Source organism: Balaenoptera musculus, chromosome 19 (genome assembly GCF_009873245.2).
Source record: "Balaenoptera musculus isolate JJ_BM4_2016_0621 chromosome 19, mBalMus1.pri.v3, whole genome shotgun sequence".
Classification (NCBI taxonomy): Eukaryota; Metazoa; Chordata; class Mammalia; order Artiodactyla; family Balaenopteridae; genus Balaenoptera; species Balaenoptera musculus.
The window spans coordinates 13,244,070-13,271,115 of NC_045803.1; the positions used below are offsets into that span (position 1 = coordinate 13,244,070).

The window sequence follows — 27,046 nt, forward strand, 5'->3', positions numbered from 1 at the left end:
GTGGGATCTTCCCGGACCAGGGCTCGAACCCGTGTCCCCTGAATTGGCAGGCGGATTCTTAACCACTGTGCCACCAGGGAAGCCCTAGTTAGCATTTTTGATATCTTACTTTGGTCAGGAGTTTTATTCACAAACAGTTCTTCCCATAGGAGGAGTTAGCAAATGAGCTACTTGAAGAAGGTTAAGTCCCATTGTCGGTTTATCCGACAAGTATTAAACTCCTGCCTACTTGCGCCCCACCCTGAATGTCTCACTTGAACTAAGCACCTGTGCTATTACCACAACAGCTATTAATACTGAAAAAAAGGACACGTTACACACCACTCTGAGCATTTTGCAGGAATTGTTTTATTTAATCCTCAAAACAATCCTCTGAGCCAGACGCTATTTCTCTCATTTTAAAAGTGAGGAAACTGAGACCCTCCTAAGGGACTAAAGCACTTGCCCAAAGTCAAACAGCTACTTAGGGAATGGAGCCCAGGATGGGATTCCAGTGGCATCCCACCCTCACCCTCCCACTCCAGCCTGTAACCACGATTGAATACAACTACCCAGCATTTCCTGATATAGTGCTCTTATAGGTACTACCTTATTTTAATTTTCCTAACTCTCAAGAGGTAGGCAAGAAGACCCCCATTTAACAGACTTTGTAGGCTCAGAGACCAAGGTCACACACCGAGTGAGTGTGAGTCCGAATTTGAACCCAGGCCTAGCTAGCCTAGAGTGTAGATCCCTGTTGGGGCTGGGTGCGAAAGAAGCTCAGTTACTGGGTTTGGCAGGTGCGTGGGCAGGTGTGAGGGGCCCGCACCTTAGGAGACAAAAGCCCCAACCCACCACTGTCCCACAGGGCAAAGAGCCACCCTACCTTCCCCCCTCCCCTCACGCAGCTGCCCGGACATGCGCCCTGAAGCCAACTTCCTCCCTCTTCGAACCTGCCCCCTACGGGCTCCGCCCATCACCGTCTAGGACCAATCCCTGGATGAAGGGCGGGGTTGCCACGGGAGTGGGCGGTAGCTAAGGGGAGTCAGTAGCCTGGAGTCGTGAGCCGGAGTCAGAACTGCGTCTCTCAACTCAGGCGCCGGTTGCTGAAGGGGAGCGGGCGAGCAATGCTGCCGCCTGCGCTTCCTGATTGGCTGCGGGTGGCTCCCTCTTCGTTCTGATTGGCAGCTGTTGAGCTGGGTATGTAAATGAAGGGAAGAGGCCTGGGAAAGAAGGGGTACCGGCCGCGGGGTCCCTTGGCAGGTTCGATCCCCGGGTCCGGCAGGTGCGCGCCAGGGCTGCCCGGGATCGAGACGCACGGGCCTCTCTGTGCCGCCCGCCCCGGCCAGGCCGGGTGAATCACGCCGCAGCCCGGGAAGGGGGCGGAGGCGCCGGCTCCCTGGCTCCGGCTGCGTGACTCACCCGCCCCCGCCGCCGCCGCTTCGGGAGGAGTAGCCTCCACTGCCTTCCGGAAACGAGCGGAGGCCGAGAGGGCAGAACAGCTCTCCGGGGATCCCGGCACGCAAGGTCCCGGGTGGCAAGCAGGAAAGACCGCGTCCCGCGGGGCAGCGTAAAGGGTCCCGGGGTATGGGGAACCGGAATACCCGGGGGAAAGCCGGCCTAGTGCCGCTAGGGGGCGCCGGGACCGGGGGGGGCGGAGTCGGGGGTGGGGGCTGAATTCCTGCGGTTCCGGATGCTCGGGTCTGCTGGGAAGGAGGCGAGGACCCAGTTTTGAGTAGTGTGAGGGGTCACTCTTAAAGTTCTGCTGGGCAAGGATCTGGGTACTGTACCTGCAGGGTGCCTGGCTTAAAAAAGCAGGTTGGCTCAGGGGCACCCACCCCGGGGAAAGTGTGTCCTCAAACTTCTCTCCGTGAACCCCGTGCCCATCAGGATTTTCCGGCAAGCTCTGTCCACTCTGTCTCCCAAATAAATCCTGAATCGACCAACTTCCTTCCATGTCCACTACCGCCTTATACTCCCAAGTCACCATCTTTGCCGACCCCAAAGAGTGCAGTAGCCTTCGAATGGATCTCAGGGCCACCCTCCCCGCCGCCCCCCCCGCCCCTCTCCGTCCCCCCACCCCTTCCTCTTAGCAGCCAAGGGGATCTTCTGGAAACTTAATCAGTCCACAACACCACTCTCCCTGCTCAAAACCCTTCAATGACTTCCCACCACACTCACAATAAAAATCCAAGCTCCTTGCCTCTGCCTACTCTCGGACCCCCTCTTCCCCAGCCCTCAGCCCCTGTCTCTCTGTGCACTGACCACAGAGTCTTTTTTCAGTTCAAACTCATCCAGCCTCTAGGTCTTTCTTTGCCTTTGTTGTTCTTTATTCCCAGAATGCCTTCCCCCTGGTTCTTCCATGGCTGATTCCTTCTCATACTTGAGGGCTCATTTCAGTTGTCACCTCCTCAGGCGAGCCTTCCTTGACCACTCTCCAGAAACTTTTAGTATCTTCCTAGCACCATCTGTACATTTCCTGTATTTGTCTATTTATCTATTGTCTGATAGTATTAGTAGACAATAAATATTTGATTAAACCATGTGAAACAATTGCTTTTGTGGGTAAAAAAACAAAAGGTTGAATATTGGACATTTCACATGGTTCATTGAAGAGATAAATAATAATAGTTATTATTAATAGTACTTATTCACAGGAGTAATTGCTATGTACCAGGCACTGTTCTAAGTGCTTTTTGTATCTCATTTATTCCTTAAAACAACTCTAGGAAATAGATACAATTATCATTCGTGTCTTAAAGTTTCCCTAAGAAAGCCTAGGCTCAGAGAGGTTAAGTGATTTGCCCAAGATCACACGGACAGCAGTGGTACGAACTTCACATTGGCTGTCCATAAGTGAATGACTCTTCCCTCCCCACAGATGATGCTGAGCAAGGGCCTGAAGCGAAAGCGGGAGGAGGAGGAGGAGGAGAAAGAAGCCCTGGCAGTCGACACCTGGTGGCTGGATCCTGGCCACCCAGCAGTGGCACAGGCACCCCCAGCCGTGGCCTCCAGTTCCCTCTTTGACCTTTCAGTGCTCAAGCTGCACCACAGCCTGCGGCAGAGTGAACCGGACCTGCGGCACCTGGTGCTCGTAGTGAACACACTGCGGCGAATTCAGGCGTCCATGGCACCCACAGCTGCCCTGCCACCTGTGCCCAGCCCGCCTACAGCCCCAGGCATAGCTGACAACCTGCTGGCCAGCTCTGATGCCGCCCTCTCAGCCTCCATGGCCAGCCTTCTGGAGGACCTCAGCCATATTGAGGGCCTGAGCCAGGCTCCCCAGCCCCTGGTAGATGAGGGGCCACCAGGCCGCCCCACTGGGGGAGCCCCACCCAGCTTGGGTGCCTTGGACCTGCTCGGGCCAGCCACTGGATGTCTGCTGGACGATGGGCTTGAGGGCCTGTTTGAGGACATTGACACATCCATGTATGACAGTGAACTTTGGGCACCAGCCTCTGAGGGCCACAAATCTAGCCCTGAGGATGGGCCAGGCAAGGAGGAAGCTCCAGAGCTGGACGAGGCCGAACTGGACTACCTCATGGATGTGCTGGTGGGCACACAGGCACTGGAGCGGCCACCAGGGCCAGGGCGCTGACTCCCTCCAGAGCTGGGATGTTGATCTGGTGTCCAAACTGAGCCTGGTGGCTGGACCAACTCTCCTTTGAAAGACACAGCTGGCTTCCCTAGAGAGGGGCTTTGGAGAGAAAGAATCCAGTCCTGGGCAACTTCACCTCCGTCCTCTGGTCTCTGGCTGATGGGGGGAGTCTGGAATTGGCCCTTGTGATGAAATGACAGGGCCTAGTGGCTGGAATGTGATTGGGCCAGGCCCAGTGCTGAATCCCTGGAGGCACAGCTTGGTATACTCTTTCCCTGATGTGGGAAAAGACCCCAACCAGTTTTTTTGAAATTAAAGCCAGTTGTGGGAAGTCTCAAGTCTGTGTATTGCTTTATTTCTGGGCTAAGGCAAGGGTGATAAAATAACCTCTAACATTTATTGAGCCGTGGACACCCAGCACAGTTCTAAGTACTTGACATGTGTTAACTGATTTAATCCTCATAACAAGATGGGCATATTATTAGCCCCATTTTACAGTTGAGAAAACTGAGGCTCCAAGAAGTCATCACTTGAGGAGATAGGTTTCAAACTTTACTGCTTTTTGGTCTGAGAAGCAGACCAGTTAGGTCTGGTAACTGGCCCTCTGGAAAACTCCTGGAACATATTCAGCCAGGTCTCCCTGATGTGGCCGTGTGTGTACATGGTGGTGGAGGAGGAACCCCGGGCCACTGTTTGAAAATGAAATCTAGTCCTTGCCTGGAGTCTACCTGTGTGTGTGTCTTGGGGGCTGGGGTGGGGGCAGATGGGAGCTTTCAGAATGAGCCAGAAATAAAAGCACAAAGCTAAAGGCTGGATGGAGCCTGTCCTTGGAGCGCTGAGAGCCAGCTCTCCAGGAAAACACTGAAAGAAAGGGAGACTCCAGCAAGTTTTAAATAAAATCCATTCTGGGTCTCAAATCTCTCTTTGGGCAAGGGATAAGGCAGCTTGGAAGCTGATTCCGAAATAAAGTCACCAAGTGTGGTGGCTTGACAGAACGGCAGGCGATCCTGCTTTCCTTCTAGAGGAAACTCGGGCCCCAGCGAGCTGGGGCCACCTGCCTGACAGCCTGTGTGGTAGGGTTGGCCTGAGCGCCGGGTGTCTGCACCGCCCCCGCCGTCCAGCCGCATTCCTGGCCCCGCTGGGAGGGGCCGCACACTCAGAGGCCTGGCACGGGACCCAGGCAGCGTCCTTCCTGGCGGCCGTGGGGGCAGGGCAGCGCCCGGGGTACGGGACGGGGGGAGGGGCACGATGAAAGCTGCATCGGGGGAGGGTGGAGGTGGGTTGGGGGGAGGGGCAGAGGGTCGGACGGTGACCTGAGGGGCTGGCTGCACTTCGAATGCGGGAAGCCCCGGCTAAGGGATACTAAAATCGTGGGGCCCGGGTGCCTCCACTCTGGCCGGAAGCTTCAGGGAGGCTGAAGCTGGGGTGGAAACGGGGGGGGTGGGGTAGGGAGGGGGGACAGGGGAGGGGAGAGAGGCAGGCAGCTTCGGCCGGCCGCTCTGGCCTGGAAGGGGCGGGCAGAGTGGAGCTTCCTGGAGGAGCGGAGGAAGTCGTGCCCATTTCTGGAAGTGGATGGGATGGCCCCGGGTGGGGAGTGGAAATGGCCCGAAGGGAGCTGGTGCCCAGCCTGAGGGTCTTCCGGGTGCCTGACTCCAACACCTGGTGACTCCAGCCCCTGGGCAATGGGACTCAAACACGGTTTTAACCCAGACCCAGACCTTGGGAGTTTAGGCTGAGCTCAGCAATGCCCCCTGGTGCCCAGTCTGGGGGTCTGTCCTGCCACTGCCTTAGATTCCCTGGAGACCTGACCAGTGGTCAAGGAGTCCCCAGTGCGGAGTCAGCAATGCGTTCTGTTTACAACACCCTGAGGACCTATTTCTGATGTCTCTGGGTGCCAAACTGGGGGATAATCTGTGATACCTACTTCTTTTTTTTTTTTTTTGTCTGCGTGTTGGGTCTTCCTTGCGGCCCACAGGCTTTCCCTAGTTGCGGCGAGCGGGGGCTACTCGTCATCGGGGTGCGCAGGCTTCTCATTGCGGTGGCTTCTCTTGTTGCAGAGCACAGGCTCTAGGCGCGTGGGCTTCAGTAGTTGTGGCTTGAGGGCTCTACAGCGCAGGCTCAGTAGTGGTGGCACATGGGCTTAGTTGCTCTGTGGCATGTGGGATCTTCCCAGACCAGGGCTCTATCCTGTGTCCTCTGCATTGGCAGGAGGATTCTTAACCACTTGCACCACCAGGGAAGTCCCTGTGATACCTATTGATGCAGACAGCCTACCCATCTGTCAACGATGGTCCCATCTGCCCCTGTGCCTGTTTGGCAAGCGTTGCTCCCCTCTCGGCAGAGTCTCTGTGTACAGTTTCTCCGGTTGTGCATTGCACATAGGCTCCATATTTAAGGGGCTACCACACGTCTCACACACCATGCATTTACATATTTATTAAGGCAGTTTCTCAGCAGATGGAGGTCAAGTGCCTTAGGGAAGGGGTGTGCCTTTTGCACAAAAGCAGCATATGGGCTAGATTAGCCCTGGTCCCATCTCCCTGGTGCCCTCGGTTTATGACAGCTTGTGCCTGAAGACCTGCCCTACTCTCCCCATGTCTGACCCCTGGACAATTGTGCAGCTCCCTGGCTCTGGTGTGCCCCTCCGCCCTCAGGCTCAACCCCAGGAGGCCACGCTACCTCGGCCAGCAGATTCCAGGGCCCACACCATTCCTAATGGAGCCGCCAGCCCTGGAGCTGGGGCTGCTTTTCACAGAGCCTCTGTGTGCTCCCACCACAACACTCCCCAGGCCAGCTCCCCTACATGGGCATTCATAGGGACCCCCATCACACACATACTCTTCTTTCATCCAGCACCTGGGAGAGCTGTCCTTGGTCTCCTTCTCCCTCCCTCATTCAGCAAAGATTTATGGGTACCTACCCTACGGTGTGCCTGGCCCTATGTAAAAGGCAAATCTGACCACATCTCTCCCCGGCTCTGGGCTCCTCAGAATGTATCCCAGTCCTCGGGGGGATCTGAACCCTGTACCGTCCAAGGCTCACCTTCTGCCCCTGTCCCATTCACTCATTCAATGAGTATTTACTGGACACCTACGGTTTGCGGTCCCAGTGTAGAGATCTAATGATGCTTAGTCAATGATGATGATGATGATGATTATTTTGGCTGCATTGGGTCTTCGTTGCTGCACGTGGGCTTTCTCTAGTTGCGGCGAGCAGGGGCTACTCTTCGTTGAGGTGCACGGGCTCCTCATTGCGGTGGCTTCTCTTGTTGTGGAGCACAGGCTCTAGGCACACAGGCTTCAGTAGTTGCAGCACACCGTCTCAGTAGTTGCGGCACGTGGGCCCTAGAGCACGCGGGCTTCAGTATTTGCAGCACGCAGGCTCAGTAGTTGTGGCTCACGGGCTCTAGAGCGCAGGCTCAGTAGTTGTGGTGCATGGGCTCAGTTGCCCCGCGGCATGTGGGATCTTCCCAAACCAGGGATCAAACCCGTGTCCCCTGCCTTGGCAGGCAGACTCTTAACCACTGTGCCACCAGGGAAGTCCAGTCAATGATTATTGACTCAGTAAGCCATACTGTGTTGAAAGCCAGGCCACCTGTGTTTGAACTTCTGCTTTGCCGTTCTGTGGCTGTGTGACCCTAGGCAAGGTTCTCGACTTCTCTGGGCCTCAGGGTCCTCATCTGTAAGCTGGGACAGTAAGAGTACCTACCTCAAAGGGCTGTTGTTCTGAGGGGAGAGTGTTCTAGGCAGAGGGATGTGCAAGGGTTAGGGAGTGAGGGACCCTACAATCTTTTCAGGAATCTGTAAGCTGCTGGGTTTGATTGGAAACAGGGGGAAAGTGGTAAGGTAAGTGATGGAGCTGGAGGGGTTGGCAGGGACCAGGGCACACAAGGCCCTGGATGGGGGAACTTTACTCTGAAGGTACTAGGGTAAAGGAATCTGGAAGTAAATGGATCTCTCTGGCTGCCATTGGTGGGAGGTGAGACTGGGGGCCAGGAGTCCAAAGGGGAGGGAGGCCACGGAGGGACAGAGAAGCCTTGGAGAGGAGAGGGGAGGGGAGAGGAGAGATGCTGGAGAGGACAGGCTGTGGGGGTGATGAGCTGCAATAGAGGAGGGGCCTAGGATGAGACCCAGGGCTCTCGCCAGGGGACTTGGGGATGGTGGCGCCACCCTGGGATGGTGACCCGGAGGGGGAGCAGGTCTGGGGTTGACACTGAGGCCAGAGAGGGACACAGTGGGTGCAGGGGTCTGTGAGGACATCCAGGGGCAGTCATCCAGGCGGCTGGGCCCCTGGGACTGGAGCTCGGTAGAGAGGGCAGGGGGCGGGAGCAGGCGTAAAGGACGGGGGTGAGGAAGACAGCAGTTTCCCTGGGCTGCACTGGGTAGGACCTGGCTCCTGCTTGGCTCAGACTGGGTGGGGAGAGGGTGGTCCCTGAGGAGAGCCTTCCACCTCCTTCCTCAGCTCTGCAGGATGTCCTGTGTTTATGGAGGTGGCCTTGCCCGGAACTGGGACACTGGTGCCACCCCTTAAATTCAACTTCCCTTGGCCACACCCCCTTGGGTGAGGAAAAGCAAGAGACAGAGAGAGACAGAGAAAGAGAGACACAGAGAGACACGGAGAGAGATAAGGAACGAGGACAGAGACATAGAGGGACACATTGAGAGACAGAGACACAGAGAGAGAGACATATCTTTCACCACAAAAAACTCAGAGCAAACTGGGAAAGGAGGCTCCCTTCACCTGCTAAAGGGCAGCTACAAAAAACATACAGCTAACATCATACTTCATGGCAAAAGACTGTGCTTGTCCCCTAAGATTGGCAACAAACAAGGATATCTGCCCTCTGAGACCCAGAGAGGGACAGGATAGCCTGTACCAGCTTCCTTGTCTATCTGACCCTGAGCAGCAAGGGGTGAATTTTCTTCCCAGCTCTAGCCTGGTCTGTCATCAGATTGTTTCCACCCTCCACCCTTTGACCCTCCTGTTGGTACCCAGGGCCCTCAGAACAAAGTCGCAGCCCCTCCTCGTGGCCCTGCTGGCCCTCCCCTCATCTTCCCCTCACTCTCACGTTCACCAGTTTCTCAAAGGGACCCTTTGCACGGGCTGTTTCCTCTACCTGAAACCCACTCTCATTTATCCACCACCCACAGCTTGGCATGAACTCCTATGTATCCTTCAGGTGCCAGCTCAAATGTTACCTCCTCCAAGAAGCCCTCCATGCCATTTCTGATAGTATCAGAGTGCCAGACCCCTCTTACAGACCTGGATCCTTTTCTCAGAGCACTTAGCTCAGAGTGTGTAATTATATACTCATTTCGTTAGTCACTTCTTTAGTGTCTGCCCCCCTTGGACCGTGAGTCCTGTGAGGGCACAGTCACAGTCACTGCTGTGTCCCCAGCACCGCCCAGCCCAGGGATGGATGGATACAGAGGAGCTGTCTGCAAATAGCTGGTGAATAAGTGTATAAATGAGAAGGAGATGCAAAGGAAGGGGCATGTGTGGCTCTAGAGACACAGCCATGAACAAGGACACAGTTCTCAGCTCCTGGAAATTTCCTATGCGCTGAGCTCCATCTGGATTCAGATCCTTTGCACAGGCTGTTCCGTCTGCCCATGAAACTGTTCCACTCCCTCTTCTCTCTCTCCCTCTTTTTTGTTTGTTTGTTTGTTTTGTTTTGTTTGCCAAGCTGTGTGGCTTGCAGGATCCTAGTTCCCTGACCAGGGATCAAACCCATGCCTCCTGCAGTGGAAGCACAGAGTCCTAACCACTGGACCGCCAGGGAATTTCCACACTCCCTCTTCTCTTGCCTAGATCCTTTGGGTCATTCAAGTCTCAGCTCACATGTCCCCTCCTACAGGAAGCCTTCCCTGATCTCCCTTCCTAGGGTGAAGTAGGTACCTTTCCTGGGCTACCCCAGCAAGGCTCTGACCTCTCTGCCTGCAATTCCCCCATCCCAACCCTGGCCACTCCAGGTCTGTCTCCCTGTTGGACTGTGAACTCTGTGAAAGCAGGCCCAGGCTATCTTGGTCACACTGTGTCCCCAGCATCATCCAGCATGGGGCTGGGCACAAGACCAGGTGCTCATTGACTGTTTGCTGACTTTGGATAAAGGACTGCTCCCTCTCTCCCCGCTGGTGCTTTGCCTGTGTTCCTCCTCCCTCCTTCTGGAAAACTCTTCCCTAGCCTTTTACCTGGCTCCCTCCTCCTCAACCCTCCAGTTTGACTCCAGGAATCCTATCCTGAGCCTGCCCCCCGTGGTGAATTTAGGTCTGTCAGGGTCCCCAGTGCCCAGCAAAGGGCCTGTCACCAAGGGCTTGTGAATGTTTGTTGAATGAATAAATGAACAGAAGAATGTTTGAATGAATCAATGAATGAGAGAGAGAGAGAGAGAGAGAGAGAGCGCACCTGCAATGGAGGAAGGGTCTCCTCAGGCCCATCAGCAGCCCTGACCACACTGTTCCTTCCACCCTTCCCGGGAGGAGTGTTCTGGCTGGGTTCCGCCACACCCCAACCCTTGGTGGCTGCCAGGCCTGGAAGGCATTTCCCGGAGGTCAGCACATTCCTGCCTTCCCCGGTGGCTGAGAGTGGGCAGGGGGCATTTCGGAGAGAGGGGAGGAGGGCCCTAGCATTCTGGGTTCCTGCCAACCAGTTCCTAGTCCCCCGTGCCCTCGTGCCCTCGGGAGTGGGCCCCAACTGCTCAGTGTGGGGAGGGGGATGAATTCGCAGAGGGGCCCGCTGAGCCGATGTGAAGGGTGAGGGTGCCGACGGAGCTGAGGGCCTGGTGGCCGTGCCTGGCTGGACAATGGGGCCGAAGCTGCTGACGTGCATTTTGGGGGTAATCCCCAGCCTCTTCCCAGCCCCAGCCCCAGGCCTGGGCTCAGAAAGCCGGGAGCATCCGAGGCAGCGGCCGGGTGGGTGTGAGGGGCATGTGGGGGTACTTGTGCTCCCTGTGCCGCCCCCCGGGGCCTGGTGAGTCAGGGCAGGCTGGGGGCCGGGGGTCAGGGGATCAGGGTGAGGCCTAGTGGCCTTGGTTTGGGAGTTGGGCAGGTCTGGGTCCAAATCCTGGTGCTACCTATTACCTGCTGTGGGTGACCTTGGTGTCATTCCCCTCTCTGAGCCTCCTTGTCTGTTTTATGAAGGGGACAGACGTGTGTTGCAGGGTCTTTGGGGTCCGGCAGAACTGGGGTTGGACCCCAGCTCCACCACCCCCTGGCCGTGTAGCTAAAAATTGGGCATAATCTATCTTGCGTCCTTGATTCCAGGAGCCGAGCTTTGGGTGCCCAGCACAGTATTTAGTACATGATAGGTGCCCCCTGAAATGGCAACTCCATTAAACAGAGAAGTGGGGCTCCCCTGGCCCCAGTCTCACTCAGGCCAAAAGTCCCCTGACAAGTCTAGCTGATCCCCTGATTTGTGTGAAGAATATAAAATACGTATAAGTAGCATTCACTCCGGGCCAGGCACTTATTAAAGTTTTTAGTCTCTCTTAACTCATTTTATCTTCCCAAGAAACCCATAAGGTGGGCACTTTTACTATCCCTGTTTTAGAGATGGAGAAACTGAGGCCCAGAAAGATGCTGCGACTTGCCGAAGTTCACACAGCCAGGACATGGCTGAGCTGGGATTTGAACCCAAATTGACCAGGAGAGGGAGTAGAAGGAGTTTAATCTAGGGGCCCCAGGGACCAGCGGGGCCATGCCTGGGTGTGGAAGCCAGGGAATAGTGCTGGTGAGGGGCTGAGTCTCCAAGTGGCACTAGCAACGTGCAAATCCCAGGAGCGGGGCTCATGGGGGAGGTCTCAGCCCAGGCAAGGGAACAGCACTGGGCTGTCTCGGCTTCTCTTCTGTGGTTCCCACCCCTTTGCGGGTGGACGTAGCTGGGAGATGGGGATGTTTGTTTGCCTACCACCCACCCCCTGGTGATGTCATACCTCGGCAGCCAATGGCTGGGGTCTCCCCCTCCTCCCCCTCCCCATTCCTTTTCCCCCCCAGCTTGGGGCTGGGGCTGAGCAGACGGACCAGGAGCTCTCGAGGTGTCTGGAGGCCCAGTGGTAAGAGACCGGCCCGCCAGTTCCCTTCCTGGCCAGGCTGGGAAGCCGTGGGAATGAGACCCAGGATCTTGGGAGGTGCTGGGAGGGTGTCTGGGGCCCAGGAGGCTGCGTGGTATAGGAGTTAAAGGTACAGACCTTGGAACCAGACCCTGGGTTTAAATCCCAATGTTCTCTTCTTTCTAGCTGTGTCGTCTTGGGCGAGATATTTCATTCTTTGTGCCTCTGCTTTCCCATCTCTAAAATGGGCTGAGGGAGGCTACCTCCCAGGGCTGACATGAGAGTAAATGAGTTGCTACTTATAAAGAGCTGGGGCAGGATGCTGAGGGTGGGACAGGCTTTTTTGTCCCTGGAATAGAGTGCTGGGGAGGCAAGGCTGATCTTGTTGGTTGGAGGCTGGTGCCCGAGCTGCATTTTGTCCCTCACCCAAAGCTCCTCTTTGGTAGGGGAGAAAGTGGGGCCACTGTGAGCAAAGGCTGGATATGAGACACTTTGAGATGCACAGACACACTTGCTGTCAGAGACTAGTTTATGTTCCTTGAGCACTTACTATATTCTCTGAATATTCTAAGCACCTACTGTTGTCTCACAATTCCTCAAAGCCACTCTTATCGGCTCCATTTTACAGATGAAGAAACTGAGGCCCTGAGAGGTGAAATACCTTGCCCAAGTATTCAAACCTGAGGAGTGCTGGAGCAGGCCCTAACGGAGGCAGCTGGAAGCCACTGCCAGAATGCCTCTCCCCCCCACATCACTAGATGGCCTCAGACAACACCTAGGGGTCCGGATGAGTCAGGTCTACCCCCCCACTCCCATTGCAAGGGCACCAGATCCCTCTGGTGGTTGGGGTGGCTGAGGCTCTGAGAGGGGAGAATTCCTAAACGAGGTTGGCGCCAGCCATGGTTGGGGGAGGAGGGTACACTGAGGCAAATCTGGGGGATTCCTCAGCAGGCCCAGCTCGGCTGAGGGGCCCAGGGTACAAATGACAACCCCTCACCCCAGCCACCCTGAAGGGCATGAATGACATCTTAAATGGGCATCTAAGTTGTGATTTCCCCAGGGAGGTGTTTTCAGGAGTTAATGAGCCCAGGCAGGGAAGGATCTTTGCACATAGTAAGTGCTCAAGAAATGGGGACTCTCAGAATTCTGGAAGCTCAGGAATGTACTAGGGCAGCGTCACAGGAATCGCTCAAGAAGTGGGCTGTTGGCCTCTGGAGGGTCCTGCCTGGCCTTGATTCTCCAGGGAATCCCCATTAGATCTTCCCCTAACACAAGTCAGCCCCCCCAACCCCACCTCCCTAGCCCTCCTTCCCCTGCCTAGTGGGACAGGCAGATCTGGGAACAGAGAGTGCCCAGGGTTGGGCACTTCCAAAGCTGCTTCCTTCCGAAGCTGCTCCCACCCCATCCCACCCCAGGAGCTGGGTACGTGGCTCAGGAAGGGCACAGCTGGGCTAAATATAACCTGGGCTGGGCAGCTGTCCCGGGCAGGGATGAAGAAGCAGGGCACTCTCTCTTGCCCTCACCCTGGCTGAGCTTCCTGTGCCAGCCTCCAGGTGTGACCTTCTCTGGCCTGTCCTGGAGCAGGGAGCTTGCAGCCTAGGGGATCCTCCCCTCCTCTCCACCACCTCCTACAAGTAGCAGGCTTCTCTCACCCCCAGCTCAGGACAGACACTACGTTATATCGGGGAGTCAGAGTTAGCATTTCAGACCTGGGTTCAAGTCCCAACTCCCTCACAGTGATATCCTGGCTCTCTTTTTTTTTTTTGGCCAGGCTACGCGGCATGTGGGATCTTAGTTCCCTGACGAGGGATCGAATCCGGGCCCCCTGCAGTGGAAGCACGGAGTCCTAACCACTGGACCGCCAGGGAATTCCCTGTGATATCCTGTTTCTTAACCCTCATTTACTCATCAGTAAAATGGGGTACCATGAGGTCATGTCTATAAAGTGTCTGCCTGGCTCAGGGTTGGCACCAACGAGGTCCCTCTAAAAATGCCTGTTCCTGGCACCCTTGATGCCCTCTGCCCAGCCCAACTCCTGCCTCAGCTGTTTTGCTGCTTGGGCCTCCTCCAGTGCTCAGAGCCACCAACGCAAGTGAAGGTGCAGCGTTGGGGTCAAGGGCACAGGTCCTAGCTGTGTGACCCCAGACAGGTCACTTGCCCTCTCTGAGCCTCAGTTTTCAACCCTAAAATAGCCATCATGTCCAGAGTGATTTCGAGGCCTAAGGGTGCCAGCATAAGGCCCAGTTCAGAGGAAATAATCCAGATGTGGGAGCCAACCACTACTTGGAGGGGCTGGGGGCTCACAGGGGAGACCAGGACCCCTAGGAGAGCCAGAGAGGAGCCTGCTGACACCGTGGGGGGGGGGTAACCAGTGAAGTGGGTACAGCTGGAGCATTGAGGGGGTCCCTGTGTCCTCTATCCTGGCCAGTGGTGGGCTATGAAGGGCCATTGTGCAGCTGGGGGTGGGTGGGCAGGGGCGGAATGTGACCGGGCACAGCAGATGGGCCATTGTTTGAGGGAATGTGCCGCGTGAGGCCTGACCTTTCCCTGTGGAGTGGGGGTTGGCGGGTTGGCATGCCAGCTGGGGGCTGGGAGGACAAGGCCAGAGTCGGGGGCTCAGAGGAGGGAGACAGGATCCATCCCCTTTTCCCCAGAAGGGCCTGTTGGGGAGGCTGCACGCAAACCCCGGATCTACCTCCTTCTCGCTGTGCTGTGTGACCTTGAGCAAGGTCCTTGGCCTCTCTCAGGGCTTAGGGTTTTCTCTCTCTTTTTTTTTTTTTTAAACTATTTTTTATTGGAGTATAGTTGATTTACAATGTTGTGGGGTTGGGGTTTTCTGCGGTGAGGTGGAAAGTGAAGGTCTCAGCACAGGACTGGCAAAGAGTAACCACGCAATGCCCATTACTTATTATCCGTATGAGCAGCTGGGGCTTTCAGACAAGTTCAAGTCCTGGCTGGGTCATTTGTGACCCAGGAAAGTGACTTTCCTTCTCCCAGCCTCAGGTGTCTTCTTTGTAACAAGCTCAGTAATTGTATTGACCTCACAGGGGTGTTCTGAAATCCACATGCAATGACCCCTGTGGGATATTCGACACAAGATCAAGACCACAGGAAGTTCTTAGTGATAATCATAGCAAGTGCTTATGAAGTGCACACCATGTGCCTGGCACTGTATATTTACAAACACATTTGACCCTCCTAACAGCCCTGGGAGGTAGGTGCCCTCATTCTCCCCATTTTATAGATGAGGAGACTGAGGCACAGAGAGGTGAGGTGATTTGCCTACAGGGAGTACATGGCAGTGGATATAATGATTTTACAGTGAATTTGGCCCCCTCAGCCAGCTGAGGTGGTTGGTGTAGGGGCTCTGCTGTCAGAAAGGCCTAGGAGTCAGTTCTAGCTATACTGCCTGCCATGTCACCTTGGATAAAGGTCTTCCGAGCCTTAGTGCCCCCACCTGCACTATGGGGATAGAGTACCCTTTTTTTTTTTTTTTTGCCACACCACTCAGGATGCAGGATCTTAGTTCCCTGACCAGTGATCAAACCTGTGCCCTGTGCAGTGGAAGCGCGGAGTTCTAACCACTAGACTGCCAGGGAATTCCTGGGGATAGAGTACTGACAGAGTGTGGGACGGGTCAGACACTCAGGAAGCAATCAGTGGGGTTAGCTGACAGTAATGCTCACGTTATTCTTCTTAGAGCCCCGGACCCAGGAGGCCCAAGGAGCTGGAGGTGACCCTGAGGTGAGCACTGGCTGGTGCCACATGCCCCTCCCTGCCCCTCCCTCACCTGTCTGGAGCCTCATGACCTGGTCTCTCCCTGGCAGGCAGCGAGACCCCAGAGGAAGGGCGCGAGCCCCGCAGACGACTGTGCACCACCCCAGGCTGGGCTCCTGTTAGGAGGGGGTGCTTGTTCCCAGGCAGTGGTAAGAGGACAGCTGGGATGGGGGGGGCCCTTCCCCCCTTCTCATACCCACCTTGACCTCTCCCTTTAAGCCCAGCCTTCTCCTCTCATCCTCTCCTGGCCTCAAGCCTCCATCCCTGCCCCTGCAGGCTCAGAGGCAGCTGCTCCATGCAGAACTGAAACTGGTCCTGCAGCAGAAGGGAGAGAGGAAGCAGGAGCCTGGGGCCCAGGTGACTCCCAGCAGTGCCATGGAGGCCAGGAGCCGGAGTGCTGAGGTGAGCACCCAACACATCCTGCAAGGGGGACTTGTGGGGCCTTGGTGGGAGGCACGGACTAGGGTAGCAAGGAGACACTTCCTGGCTTCTCTGTGCCTCAGTCTCCCCATCTGTGAAATGGAGATAGCTGCAGGGCCTATTTTATGGGTCACTGTGAAGGAAAAAAAAATTAACATTTGTCATGTGCTTAACACAGTACCTGGCACAGACTAAGATTCAAAGAAGCTAATTCATTGAGCATAATGGAATTATATTAACAATAATAAGCTTAAAAAAATGGAGTTGAAACCCTTCATCAGAAGAGGCAGCATGGTGTAGGGGTTAAAGACACGGGCTTTGGACCCATGGGCTTACATCCCAACCCTACCACTTCAGCTGTACAGCCCTGAACAGATGACCTGAACTTTCTAACCCTCAGTTTCCCCATCGGTGAAATGGGGCAATGGTCCCCACCTCAGAGGGTGCTGAGGACTCACACTTGTGTCATTTGCCCAGGGTCTGGTACCTAGGAAGCCTCCTCGAATGTTAACGGCTTTCGCTGTCATGGAGACAGAGCACTAGCACTGACTGCATCCCATTGGATGCCAGGCACAGAGTGGGTCTCCTTTTACAGGAGCCAAGCTGAGGCCGAGGGGTGGCAGGCAGGGAGTAAAGTGCACGGAGGCCACTGCCTACAGGACAGCTTATGGGCTCTGAGGTCACAGACCTGAGGTTGAGGCCCCACTGCTTAACTTGCTGTGTGGCATTAGGCAGTCACTTCACTTCTCTGGACCTCTGTGTCCTACTCTGTGACTGCCCAAGCTGCGGGGAGGATGAAAGGAGATGCCACACATAAAATGCTTAGCCCAGGGCCTAAGGGTGGTGGTGATGGTCATGCTTTTCCCTGCTGCCTCTACCACAACTCTTCCTACCCCTTCTCACCATGCTCCGCCCAGCTCTCCAGTCCCCGGGCCACTGCTGTGGAGCATCTGGCCAGACCTGCTTTCCCCTCTCCAAGCCCTGGGCTCAACCGCAGTCTGTACCAGCCTCGATGCACTACCCACTACAGCAACCCCTCACATCTCTGTTGCTTCAGGTCTCAGCTCACAGTCAGAGACTCCTTCCAGTACACCCATGTTACCCAACTTTACAGTAGGGAAATGTGTCCAGAGAGGGCAAAGCCCCCCGCCCCGCCGAGACACACAGCAGATTGGGTTCCTGGATGGTTGTGGAACTGAGGCCTTTCACTGTTTCTTCTGGGAAGCCCGGGTGCGGATCCCACGGTGCACTGCTGGGCCAGGGCCAGGTCAGCACCATTTACAGTAAATACCAGGAATACCACGTCTGCCAGCCCACCACTCATTACCCACGCACCCTTCTTCACTGGATTCCCTCTCCAATGGGCGTTATGCAGGGCTTGGGGTCATAGGGCACAGTCACACACATCAAGCCTTCAAGGCGGCCAGTCCCACCTGCACCCCTCCATACCGCACCACTATGGGTCGGCCCTTTCTTCGGGACCCCATCCTCCATCCCATCCTTGTTCTGCTGTTATTAAAGCCCCTCCCCATAGTTCAAACCTGTCCACAGACTATGGGTCCCCTCCGCACCTCCACGGTTACACTCTAGCCGCACCCGTCTATCTTTCGCCGCTCCTCTCAGGCAACCGTCCTCTATCCGCAAATGCTCCAACCCTAGCCCCGCCCCGAACTGGCCACGCCCCTTGGGGCGGGGGGGAGGCACAGCCCCGCCCTCATATCAGGCCCGCCTCTCAGTCACCACTCAGGTTCCTCTGGCTTCCCCACCCCGCCCCTCCTCTACAACACCGCCCCGTGCCCCGCCTCTCCCGACAGCGGAATTTGGGGCTCCACCAGGCCTGTGAGCCTCGAGAGCCGTTGAACCCTTTCGCGGGGTCTCAATGAGCGAGCGGCCCTCGTGCTCACTTAAAGGGGAGATGCTGGAGAGGGTGGGCCCGCACAACCTGCCTGAGCCCCGCCGAGGCGCCTGTGCCCTGAGAACCCGGTTAGGAGCCGCTTTTAAGCTCAATGGCGGGCTCTGGGCGAGGTCCCGCCCTAGCGCCCCATGGCGACCCCTCGCCGCCCTCCGCAGGAGCTGAGGCGGGCGGAGTTGGTGGAGATCATCGTGGAGACGGAGGCGCAGACCGGGGTCAGCGGCATCAACGTAGCCGGCGGCGGCAAGGAGGGAATCTTCGTCCGCGAGCTGCGTGAGGACTCACCTGCGGCCAGGAGCCTCAGCCTGCAGGAAGGTGAGCGGGGCGGGGGCATGGGGCGGGGCTTTCCTGCGGGGGCGGGGTTGGGAAACTGCCCTGGGTACCGGGACCAGGAGGCGGGGTTAAGGGCTAGGGGCGGGGCTTTGTGTTACCTATCGGCTTTGCGGTTGATCCGAGCAGGAGCTCTGGAGATTCATTGTCTCGGTTCGACTCCCAGATGTGCAGTTTACTATCTTGTGATCTTTCTGTGCCTCGGTTTTCTCACCTCTAAAATGGGACTAGTTCTAGTACTTATCTCATAGGGTTATTATGTGGATTAAATGAGTCAGTATTTGAAAACACAGCACGTAGCTAAGTGGCACATGGTAAGCACTAAGTAAGTGCTAGTTATTGTTTTGTTGTTGAGGCTGAAGAAAAGAGGCGGAGTTAACAACTTGGAGGGAGTGGGGAGGGGAGCTTAGTAAGGGATATTTTAGGTAACATGGCTGAGGCTGATGCGATTTATTCATGCAACAACTATTTACTAAGTGCCTTCTATTTCCAGATATTATTCTGGGTGCTTGGGCTACTGCAGTGAACAAAACAGATAACACTCTCTGCACTTATGGAGTTTACGTTCTAGTGAGGAGAGACATATTTAAGCAAAATATGTAAAATACACAGTAAATTAGAAGGCGATATATGCTTACGCATGCCAGGATGGAAGCTGCATTTTTAAAAATTAATTAATTAATTAATTTATGGCTGCGTTGGGTCTTCATTGCTGCTCCCGGGCTTTCTCTAGTTGCGGCGATTGGGGGCTGCTCTTCGTAGTGGTGGGCGGGCTTCTCATTGCAGTGGCTTCTCTTGTTGCGGAGCACAGGCTCTAGGCGCTGGGCTTCAGTAGTTGTGGCACACGGGCTTCAGTAGTTGTGGTGCGTGGGCTCAGTAGTTGTGGCTCACAGACTCTAGAGCGCAGGCTCAGTAGTTGTGGCGCACGGGCTTAGTTGCTCCGCGGCATGTGGGATCTTCCCGGACCAGGGCTCGAACCCGTGTCCCCTGCATTGGCAGGTGGATTCTTAACCACTGTGCCACCGGGGAAGTCCCGGAAGCTGCATTTTTAAATAGGGTGAGCCAGGAAGAGCAGAAAGGCCTGAAGAAGGTAAGGGAATGAGCTATGTGGCCATCTGGAGGAGCATTCCAGGCAGAGAGAACAGCCAGTGCAAATGCCCCAAGATGGGAGCGTGCCTGGCTTGTTGGAGGAACAGCAAGGAAGCCAGGGTGGATGGAGTAGAGTTAATGAAGAGTAGAGTAAGAGATGAGGCCAGAGAGGTAAGAGAAAGGGTAGTTTTTAGAGGGCTTTATAGGCCATGGGGAAGACTTCGACTTTTAATCTGGAAGGTTTGTTAGTGAAGAAAGAATATGAATTGACTGTGTTGAAATGCTGTGTTAGCGGTAGACTGGTGGTGATGGGGGGCAGGATGGGGAGCAGGAAAAGAGGCTACTGTGATTATCCAGGTAAGAGATTGGTGATGCTTGGGGCCAAAAGAGTGTTATTGGAGATGAAGAGAAGGGTTTGGATTCTGGATATCATTTGGGTCTCAAGCAGGGGTTCAAGCAAATGAAGTCTGGAACTTGACCATTGGACTTAACTGCACAGAGGTCACTGCATGGCATCTTGAGAGGAGCAGTTCAAGGCTCTGGGAAGCGGGTGTCAAAAGTGTAATCGGAGAGGTGGAAATAACGCAGCTAGACAACTCAATGAATTTTGCCGTCAAGGTGAAGAGCCCTCAGGACTGGATATGGGGTGGGTTGGAAAGAGAGGGATCAAGGATGTGTCCAGGGATTCTCGACCTGAGAATGGAGTTGGTAGTCCCACAAATGGGGAACACTGGGGCTGGAGCTTGTTTGCAGGAAAACCAGGAATATAGTTTGGATCTGTCAGATGAGAGGTGGACCCCAAGGTGGAGATGTGGAGGGATAGTTGGATATTTGAGTCTAGGATGGAGTGGGGAGTGCTGGGCTGGAGAGATACACTTGGGAGTCAGCATATTTATGATCTTTAAACTCCTGAATCTGGATGAGCTTCCCAAAGGGATGAGTGTAGCATGTAGATGGAGCAGAGGAGAGGTCCAAGGCCTGAGCTCTGGGACTGTGTGTCTTTAAGAGGTCTGGGAGATGGGGAGGAACCATCCCAGGAGGCTGAGAAGGAACCTCGAGGGAGGTTCCAGAGGGTGTGGCACCCTGGAAGCCAAGCAAGTAGATGAAGGAGAGGAGAGTGAAACTGGGTCTCAAGCAGGAGTTCAAGCAGATGAAGTCTGGGACTTGACCGTTGGACTTAACTACACAGACGTCACTGCATGGGACCTTGAGAGGAGCAGTTCAAGGCTCTGGGAGGGGGGATGTAAAAAGTGTAACTGGAAAACTAGAAATAATGCAGCTAGACAACTCAATGAATTTTGCCATCAAGGTGAACAGATAAATGGGGCAGGAGCTCCAGAAGGAGTGAGGTCAAGACAACCTTTCTTATGGGAGAAAGAATGGTATGTTGTATGCTGATGGGAATAATGTAGACGAGAAGGACAAATTGATAATGTGGGGAGAGAGGGGAGAATTGCTGGAGTGTGTCCCTGAAAAGGTGGTGGAGGGATTGACCAGAGCTAGGAGCGGGGGTGGTTTATCCCTACCTAGAACAGGTGGAGAGTGGAGAAAATCGCCACAGGATCAGGGGGGTGAATAATGGGGCGGGAGCTTCTGGAAGTTCTCTTCTGATTCTGTTCTCTCAGTAAAAGAAGCAAAGTTAGTGTCTGAAGTGTGCGGATGGGGGAGGGGAGTAGAAAGGGGAGGGGTGTGACCTGAATGGGCTTGGATTTGCTCAGTGAGGGAGACGGTGCTAAGGCCGAGGCCGTGGCTTTGTCCTTAAGTGTCAGAACCTCAAACCAGGAGGAACTTTGCGTCTCAATCTTGTGCTCGGGTATAGGCGGGGCCAAAAATTTGGGAGGTGCCTCGCTGCACAGGCTCCAGAGGAGTGGGCGGAACCAGGCCTGGGCGGAGCCGAGAGATGCCCACGCCCCGCCCACCTCCACCTGGCCTGCAGGGGACCAGCTGCTGAGCGCCCGAGTGTTCTTCGAGAACTTCAAGTACGAGGACGCACTACGCCTGCTGCAATGCGCCGAGCCTTACAAGGTCTCCTTCTGCCTGAAGCGCACTGTGCCCACCGGGGACCTGGCGCTGCGGCCTGGGACCGTGGCCGGCTACGAGATCAAGGGCCCGCGGGCCAAGGTGGCCAAGCTGGTACGCGTGCTTAGCCCGGTTACGGCCCTGGACTGCCCCAGCGATCCTGTCTCTGCGCCGTGAGCCCCACTGCCCCACACTGGTGGGCCACCCTTGCCCTCTGTCTCGTCACTAACCCAGCGCTAATCCCATCCACTGCCTCCTGTTCTCTGCCCCTAAACTCCTCCCTGGGGAGGGGGACCCACCCATCCCAAACCAGGACCCTCACCCACCTCGTCAGGGGTCCTGAACCAGGGCGCTCTGGACCAGAGAGGCCAGGTTCAAGCCTGAGGGCAGCTCATTTACTGCTGAGTGACCCTTGACAAGTTTCTTTCCCTCCTTGGGCCTCAGTTTCCCCATCTCTAGAGTGAGGGTTTGGGGGAAAATCCTGGATGAGGAGCCAGAAGTCTTGGGTCACAGTTTGTACACTCCTGTTGATTCACTGTAAGATTCTAAATGAAAGTCTTTGCCTTCCGGGGCAGTAAGAGCGAAATGACAGGCAGGAAGTGGGGATGGTGTTTTGGGGACAAGATGCTCAATCCAGCACATCCCCAGCCTGGTAAAATAACCACATGGGGCTCCCCCTGTCCACCCCAGGCCTCCCACTGTCCCACCGCCTCCTGCCTCTCTCCTCTCTCCCCAGAACATCCAGAGTCTGTCCCCTGTGAAGAAGAAGAAGATGGTGGTGCCCGGGGCCCTGGGGGTCCCTGCAGACCTGGCCCCTGTTGACGTCGAATTCTCCTTTCCCAAGTTCTCCCGTCTGCGTCGAGGCCTCAAAGCCGAGGCTGTCAAAGGTCCTGTCCCAGCTGCCCCCACCCGCCGGCGCCTCCAGCTGCCTCGGCTACGCGTCCGAGAAGCGGCCGAAGAGGCCCAGCTAGCCCGACTGGCTGCTGCCTCTCCTCCCCCCAGGAAGGCCAAAGCAGAGGCCGAGGTGGCTGCAGGAGCCCGATTCACAGCTCCCCAGGTGGAGCTGGTTGGGCCTCGGCTGCCGGGTGCTGAGGTGGGTGTCCCCCAGGTCGCAGCCCCCAAGGGGCCGGGGGAGGTGGCCCCTGCGGCAGAGGTAGTCAGCGGCTTTGCCCTCCACTTGCCAGCCCTTGGGCTGGGAGCCCCAGCTGCACCTGCTGTGGAGCCTGCGGCTGGAGGGATCCAGGTCCCCCAAGTGGAGCTGCCCACCTTGCCCTCGCTACCCACTCTGCCCACACTTCCCTGCCTGGAGACCCGGGAAGGGGCTGCGGCAGTGACGGTGCCCACCCTGGACGTGGCAGCGCCTACAGTGGAGGTGGACCTGGCCTTGCCTGGTGCAGAGGTGGAGGCCCGAGCAGAGGCGCCTGAGGTGGCCCTGAAGATGCCCCGCCTCAGTTTACCCCGCTTTGGGGCTCGAGCAAAGGAAGTTGCTGAGGCCAAGGTGGCCAAGGGCAGCCCTGAGGCCAGGGTGAAGGGGCCCAAACTTCGAATGCCCACCTTTGGGCTTTCTCTCCTGGAGCCCCGGCCCGCTGTCCCTGAAGCCGTTGAGAGCAAGCTGAAGCTGCCCACCATCAAGATGCCCTCCTTTGGCATCGGGGTCTCGCCGCCTGAGGTCAAGGTGCCCAAGGGGCCTGAGGTGAAGCTCCCCAAGGCCCCAGACGTCAAGGTCCCCAAAATGCCCGAGGCAGGCCTTCCAGATGTGCGACTCCCAGAGGTGGAGCTCCCCAAAGTGTCAGAGATGAAACTCCCAAAGGTGCCGGAGATGGCTGTGCCAGAGGTGAGGCTTCCAGAGGTGCAGCTGCCGAAGGTCCCTGAGGTGAAACTCCCGAAGGTGCCCGAGATGGCCGTGCCAGAAGTGCAGCTCCCAGAAGTGCAGCTCCCGAAAGTCCCAGAGCTGAAGCTGCCAAAGGTACCCGAGATGAAATGCCCCGAAATGAAACTCCCAAAGGTGCCTGAGATGGCTGTGCCAGAGGTGCGACTCCCAGAGGTACAGCTGCCAAAAGTCTCGGAGATGAAACTCCCCAAGTTGCCCGAGATGGTCGTGCCGGACGTGCACCTCCCGGAAGTGCAGCTGCCAAAAGTCTCAGAGATGAAAGTCCCCGACGTGAAACTCCCTGAGATGAAGCTCCCGAAGGTGCCCGAGATGGCTGTGCCAGAGGTGCGACTCCCAGAGGTAGAGCTGCCAAAAGTCTCGGAGATAAAACTCCCCAAGTTGCCCGAGATAGTCGTGCCGGACGTGCACCTCCCGGAAGTGCAGCTGCCAAAGGCGTCGGAGATGCGGCTGCCAGAAGTGCAGGCGCCAAAGGTCCCAGATGTGCATCTGCCGAAGGCACCTGAGGTGAAGCTGCCCAAGGCTCCAGAGGTGCAGCTAAAAGCTGCCAGGGCAGAGGAAGCAGAGGGGGTAGAATTTGGCTTCAAGATGTCCAAGATGACCGTGCCCAAGCTAGGGAGGGCAGAGTCCCCATCTCGAGGCAAGCCAGGTGAGGCCGGTGCTGAGGTCTTGGGGAAGCAGGTGACGCTTCCCTGTCTGAAGCCAGAGATGGGCAGCGAGGCTCGTGTGGGTGTCCCCTCTCTCACACTGCCCTCCGTGGAACTAGACCTGCCCGGGGCCTTCGGCCTGGAGGGGCAGGTCCCAGCAGCCGACGTGGGCAAGGTGGAGCAGTCAGAAGCCCCTGGGGTGGTAGCAGGGGTCGGGGAAATGGCCTTCTGGTTGCCCTCTGTTGAGATCGTCACGCCACAGCTGCCCACAGTGGAGGTTGAGGAAGGGCAAGCAGAGGTGACGGAGGTGAAAGTCAAGCCTTCCTCCAAGTTCTCCCTGCCCAAGTTTGGACTCTCGGGGCCAAAGGTGACCAAGGCAGAGGCTGAGGGGGCTGGACGAGCCGCCAAGCTGAAGGTGTCCAAGTTTGCCATCTCACGCCCCAAGGCTCGGGTGGGCACCGAGGCGGAGGCCAGAGGGACGGGGGAGGCAGGCCTGCTGCCCGCCCTCGATCTGTCCATCCCACAGCTCAGCCTGGATTCCCATCTGCCCACAGGCAAGGTGGAGGTGGCAGGGACTGATGCCAAGCTCAAGGGGCCCAGGTTCGGCCTGCCCAAGTTTGGGGTCAGAGGCCGGGACAGCGAGGCAGGAGAACTAGTGCCAGGGGCGGCTGAGTTGGAGGAGGGCAAGAGCAGGGGTTGGGATGCGAGGGTGAAGATGCCCAAGCTGAAGATGCCCTCCTTTGGGCTGTCTCGAGGGAAAGAAGCAGAAATCCAGGGGGGGCGAGTCAGCCCCGGGGAAAAGCCAGAGTCCACGGCTGTGCAGCTTAAGATCCCTGAGGTGGAATTGGTTACTCTCGGGGCCCAGGAGGAAGGGCAAATGTCCGCAGCCAGACAGGTGGGCACTGAGGGCCAGGACGGGGGGCCGCGGGTGCCGCTATGCATCTCCCTGCCCCAGGTGGAGCTGCCCAGCTTTGGGGAGGCTGGCCTGGGTGCCACCCCCGGGCAGCAGGCCAAGAGTGCACCTCCTCCAGCAGAGAGCACACCAGGCTATAGGATCCAGGTGCCTCAGGTGACCTTGTCTCTACCTGGAGCCCAGGTGGTGGGTGGTGAGCTGCTCGTGGGTGAGGGTGTCTTCAAGACGCCCGCTGTGACAGTGCCCCAGCTTGAGCTGGACGTGGGGCTGAGCCGAGAGGCGCAGGTGCGTGAGGCAGCCACAGGTGAGGGCGGGCTGAGGCTGAAGATGCCCACGCTGGGGGCTAGAGATGCGGCGGGGGGTGAGGGGCCTAGGGACCAGCCCCCAGGGGCCGAGCGCACCTTCCACCTCTCGCTGCCTGACGTGGAGCTCTCCCCGCCCACTGTGGGCAGCCATGCCGAATACCAGGTGTCCGAGGGCGAGGGGGATGCCGGACACAAGCTCAAGGTGCGGCTGCCCCGGTTCGGCCTGGCACGGGCCAAGGAGGGGGCTGAGGAGGCCGAGAAGGCCAAGAACCCAAAACTCAGGCTGCCCCGCGTGGGCTTCAGCCAGAGCGAGGCGGCCGGTGGGGAAGGCTCCCCCAGCCCCGAGGAGGAGGAGGAGGAGGGCTGCGGGGAAGGGGCCTCCGGGCGCCGAGGCCGCGTCCGAGTCCGCTTGCCCCGCGTGGGCCTGACTACCCCTTCCAAGGCCTCTCGGGGGCAGGAGGGCGAGGCGGCCCCCAAGTCACCTGGAGGGGAGAAGTCACCCAAGTTCCGCTTCCCCCGGGTGTCCCTAAGCCCCAAGGCCCAGGAGGAAGGTGGATTCCGGGTCCGGCTGCCCAACGTGGGGTTTTCGGAGACGGGGCCTCCAGGCCCCGCGAGGATGGAGGGGGCTCAGGCTGCCGTCATCTGAAACCCCTCAGCAGAGGGAGACGCCCATCCCCCTTCTCGTTTTGTGTGTGAGATAACTAGCACTAACCCTCAGAGGGCTGGGAGGCGGGCGACTGACCGGGTCAGGGCCGGGGAGTCCGTGCCTGGCTCTTTGGCAGGAGTGCCCGTGTCTTGCCAAGCCATGTGAATAAAATAATCCAGAGGTAGCTTTGTGTCAGGTCTCCTCTGTGTGTGTTTGTAGAGGTTGGGGGGGGGGTGGGTGCAGAGAAAGGAGTCCCTTGAGGATGGCCTGAAGGGATCCTTTGTGCAGTGAGACAGGCCACCCCTGGTCTGAGGAGAGTCTGGGAGGCCTTGGGGTGGGCCTGGTGGGAGGGGGCTGTCCTAGCCCTTCAGAATTCCCAGGAGCCTCTGAGCTGGGGAAGTTCCCCAGCAGAACCCAGCTGCGGGACCCCTCTGCGGGAGACTCTGCCTGTGCTGCGGGACCCACTCCTGCCAGGACAACCCCAGGGCCTCCACCCCAGGCACCCGGCTGCCCCCTTAGGACTAAGTCCCAGGGTCCTCAGCCCCAACTGGGGCTGGGCCTCAGCCTCCAGGGACCCATCTCCACTCAGGATCCAGGTCCCTTAGCCCCCTCCAGGGTCCCCAGGCTCCCCCATTTCTCTCTGAGATGCCCTAGACAAGCTGTCCAGTCCCAAATCTCCCCCTGGTGCCACTATAGCCACCCCTCCACTCTCTTCACATCTCTGCCCTCCCATTCTAGAGGAAGAAGGGCTGTGCCCTTGAGTTGTCCCAAACTCCCCACTTACTCCAGTACCTTCTTCCTTCAAGCCGACCCTGCCTTGGGTCACTACCCATCACATGCTTCCTCTTCATCCACACCAAACATGGCAGGAGTTACCTACGTTCCTGGTGCACACCCCTTGCCCAGGCCCCCAGCATTTGGGGTCTTCCTCCTGCCACAGCTGACCTGTCAGTGTCCTCAGTGGCCTGTCCGTGGTCACGCTCAGGGCCTCTTCTGTCTCCTGTGTCCTGACTTCTCAGGGCTCCTTCCTCCTTCCTGAGGGCTCTCTTCTCTCTCTCTCCCGCATTCCTCCTCTCTCTCCTCCTGTCCCTTGGGCCCTCAGGGCTCCTCCCAGGCCCTCATCCATCCCCACACCCTCCCTGGGCCATGTCGCCCTCCACTCCTCACCTCTGTGCTGATAATTCCCAAAATCTCTCCTGGGTCCACACGGGCCTCCAGTGCACGTCTGCATCTCTGCACACCCCCCTGACGTCTCCTGGACACTAGGAGGTTGTGTCCAGTGGTTCAGAGCTTGGCTCGAGAGCCAGACTGCTCAGGGTCAAAGCCTGCCTCTGGCACCCACCTGGGTGACCTTAGGCATTTTATTTATTCATTTATTTATTTTTGGCTGTGTTTCTGTGTGAGGGCTTTCTCTAGTTGTGGCGAGCGGGGGCCACTCTTCATTGCGGTGCGCGGGCCTCTCACTATCGCGGCCTC

General features: G+C 57.1%; 2 protein-coding genes and 1 long non-coding RNA gene across 6 annotated transcripts; 2 read left to right on the forward strand and 1 right to left on the reverse strand.

Moving 5' to 3' along the window:
* On the reverse strand, positions 1-17,547 carry LOC118885329. The gene is made up of 3 exons (XR_005017485.1): positions 17,393-17,547; positions 15,602-15,716; positions 1-38 (listed from the first exon to the last, which is right to left on the reverse strand). It is a non-coding gene; the product is annotated as an uncharacterized LOC118885329 (long non-coding RNA).
* SERTAD1 (SERTA domain containing 1) lies at positions 1,038-3,915 on the forward strand. The gene is made up of 2 exons (XM_036833958.1): positions 1,038-1,179; positions 2,861-3,915. The coding sequence occupies exon 2, from the start codon at positions 2,861-2,863 to the stop codon at positions 3,575-3,577; it is 717 nt and encodes a 238-aa protein (XP_036689853.1). The 5' UTR covers positions 1,038-1,179; the 3' UTR covers positions 3,578-3,915.
* On the forward strand, positions 10,530-25,754 carry PRX (periaxin). 4 transcript variants are annotated; one of them, XM_036833956.1, is made up of 7 exons: positions 10,530-10,546; positions 15,325-15,368; positions 15,452-15,550; positions 15,657-15,803; positions 17,892-18,048; positions 21,089-21,285; positions 21,908-25,754. In XM_036833956.1, exons 4-7 carry the CDS (start codon positions 15,777-15,779, stop codon positions 25,568-25,570), a joined length of 4,044 nt encoding a protein of 1,347 aa, XP_036689851.1. In that variant the 5' UTR covers positions 10,530-10,546; positions 15,325-15,368; positions 15,452-15,550; positions 15,657-15,776; the 3' UTR covers positions 25,571-25,754. The 4 variants fall into 4 exon arrangements, with proteins under 4 accessions (XP_036689851.1, XP_036689849.1, XP_036689850.1 ...); XM_036833954.1 differs by lacking the exon at positions 10,530-10,546 and adding an exon at positions 11,597-11,627; XM_036833955.1 differs by lacking the exon at positions 10,530-10,546 and adding an exon at positions 11,597-11,627 and having other exon boundaries at positions 15,678-15,803.
* The last annotated feature ends 1,292 nt before the right edge of the window (positions 25,755-27,046 follow it).

Bases quoted from the DNA above. Each gene is read 5' to 3' on its own strand.
- PRX (XM_036833956.1), top strand. From the start codon at position 15,777: ATGGAGGCCAGGAGCCGGAGTGCTGAG. The intron at 18,049-21,088 runs GTGAGCGGGGCG...CCTGGCCTGCAG, and splicing joins GAGCCTCAGCCTGCAGGAAG to GGGACCAGCTGCTGAGCGCC. The intron at 21,286-21,907 runs GTACGCGTGCTT...CTCTCTCCCCAG, and splicing joins GGGCCAAGGTGGCCAAGCTG to AACATCCAGAGTCTGTCCCC.
- SERTAD1 (XM_036833958.1), top strand. From the start codon at position 2,861: ATGATGCTGAGCAAGGGCCTGAAGCGAAAGCGGGAGGAGGAGGAGGAG.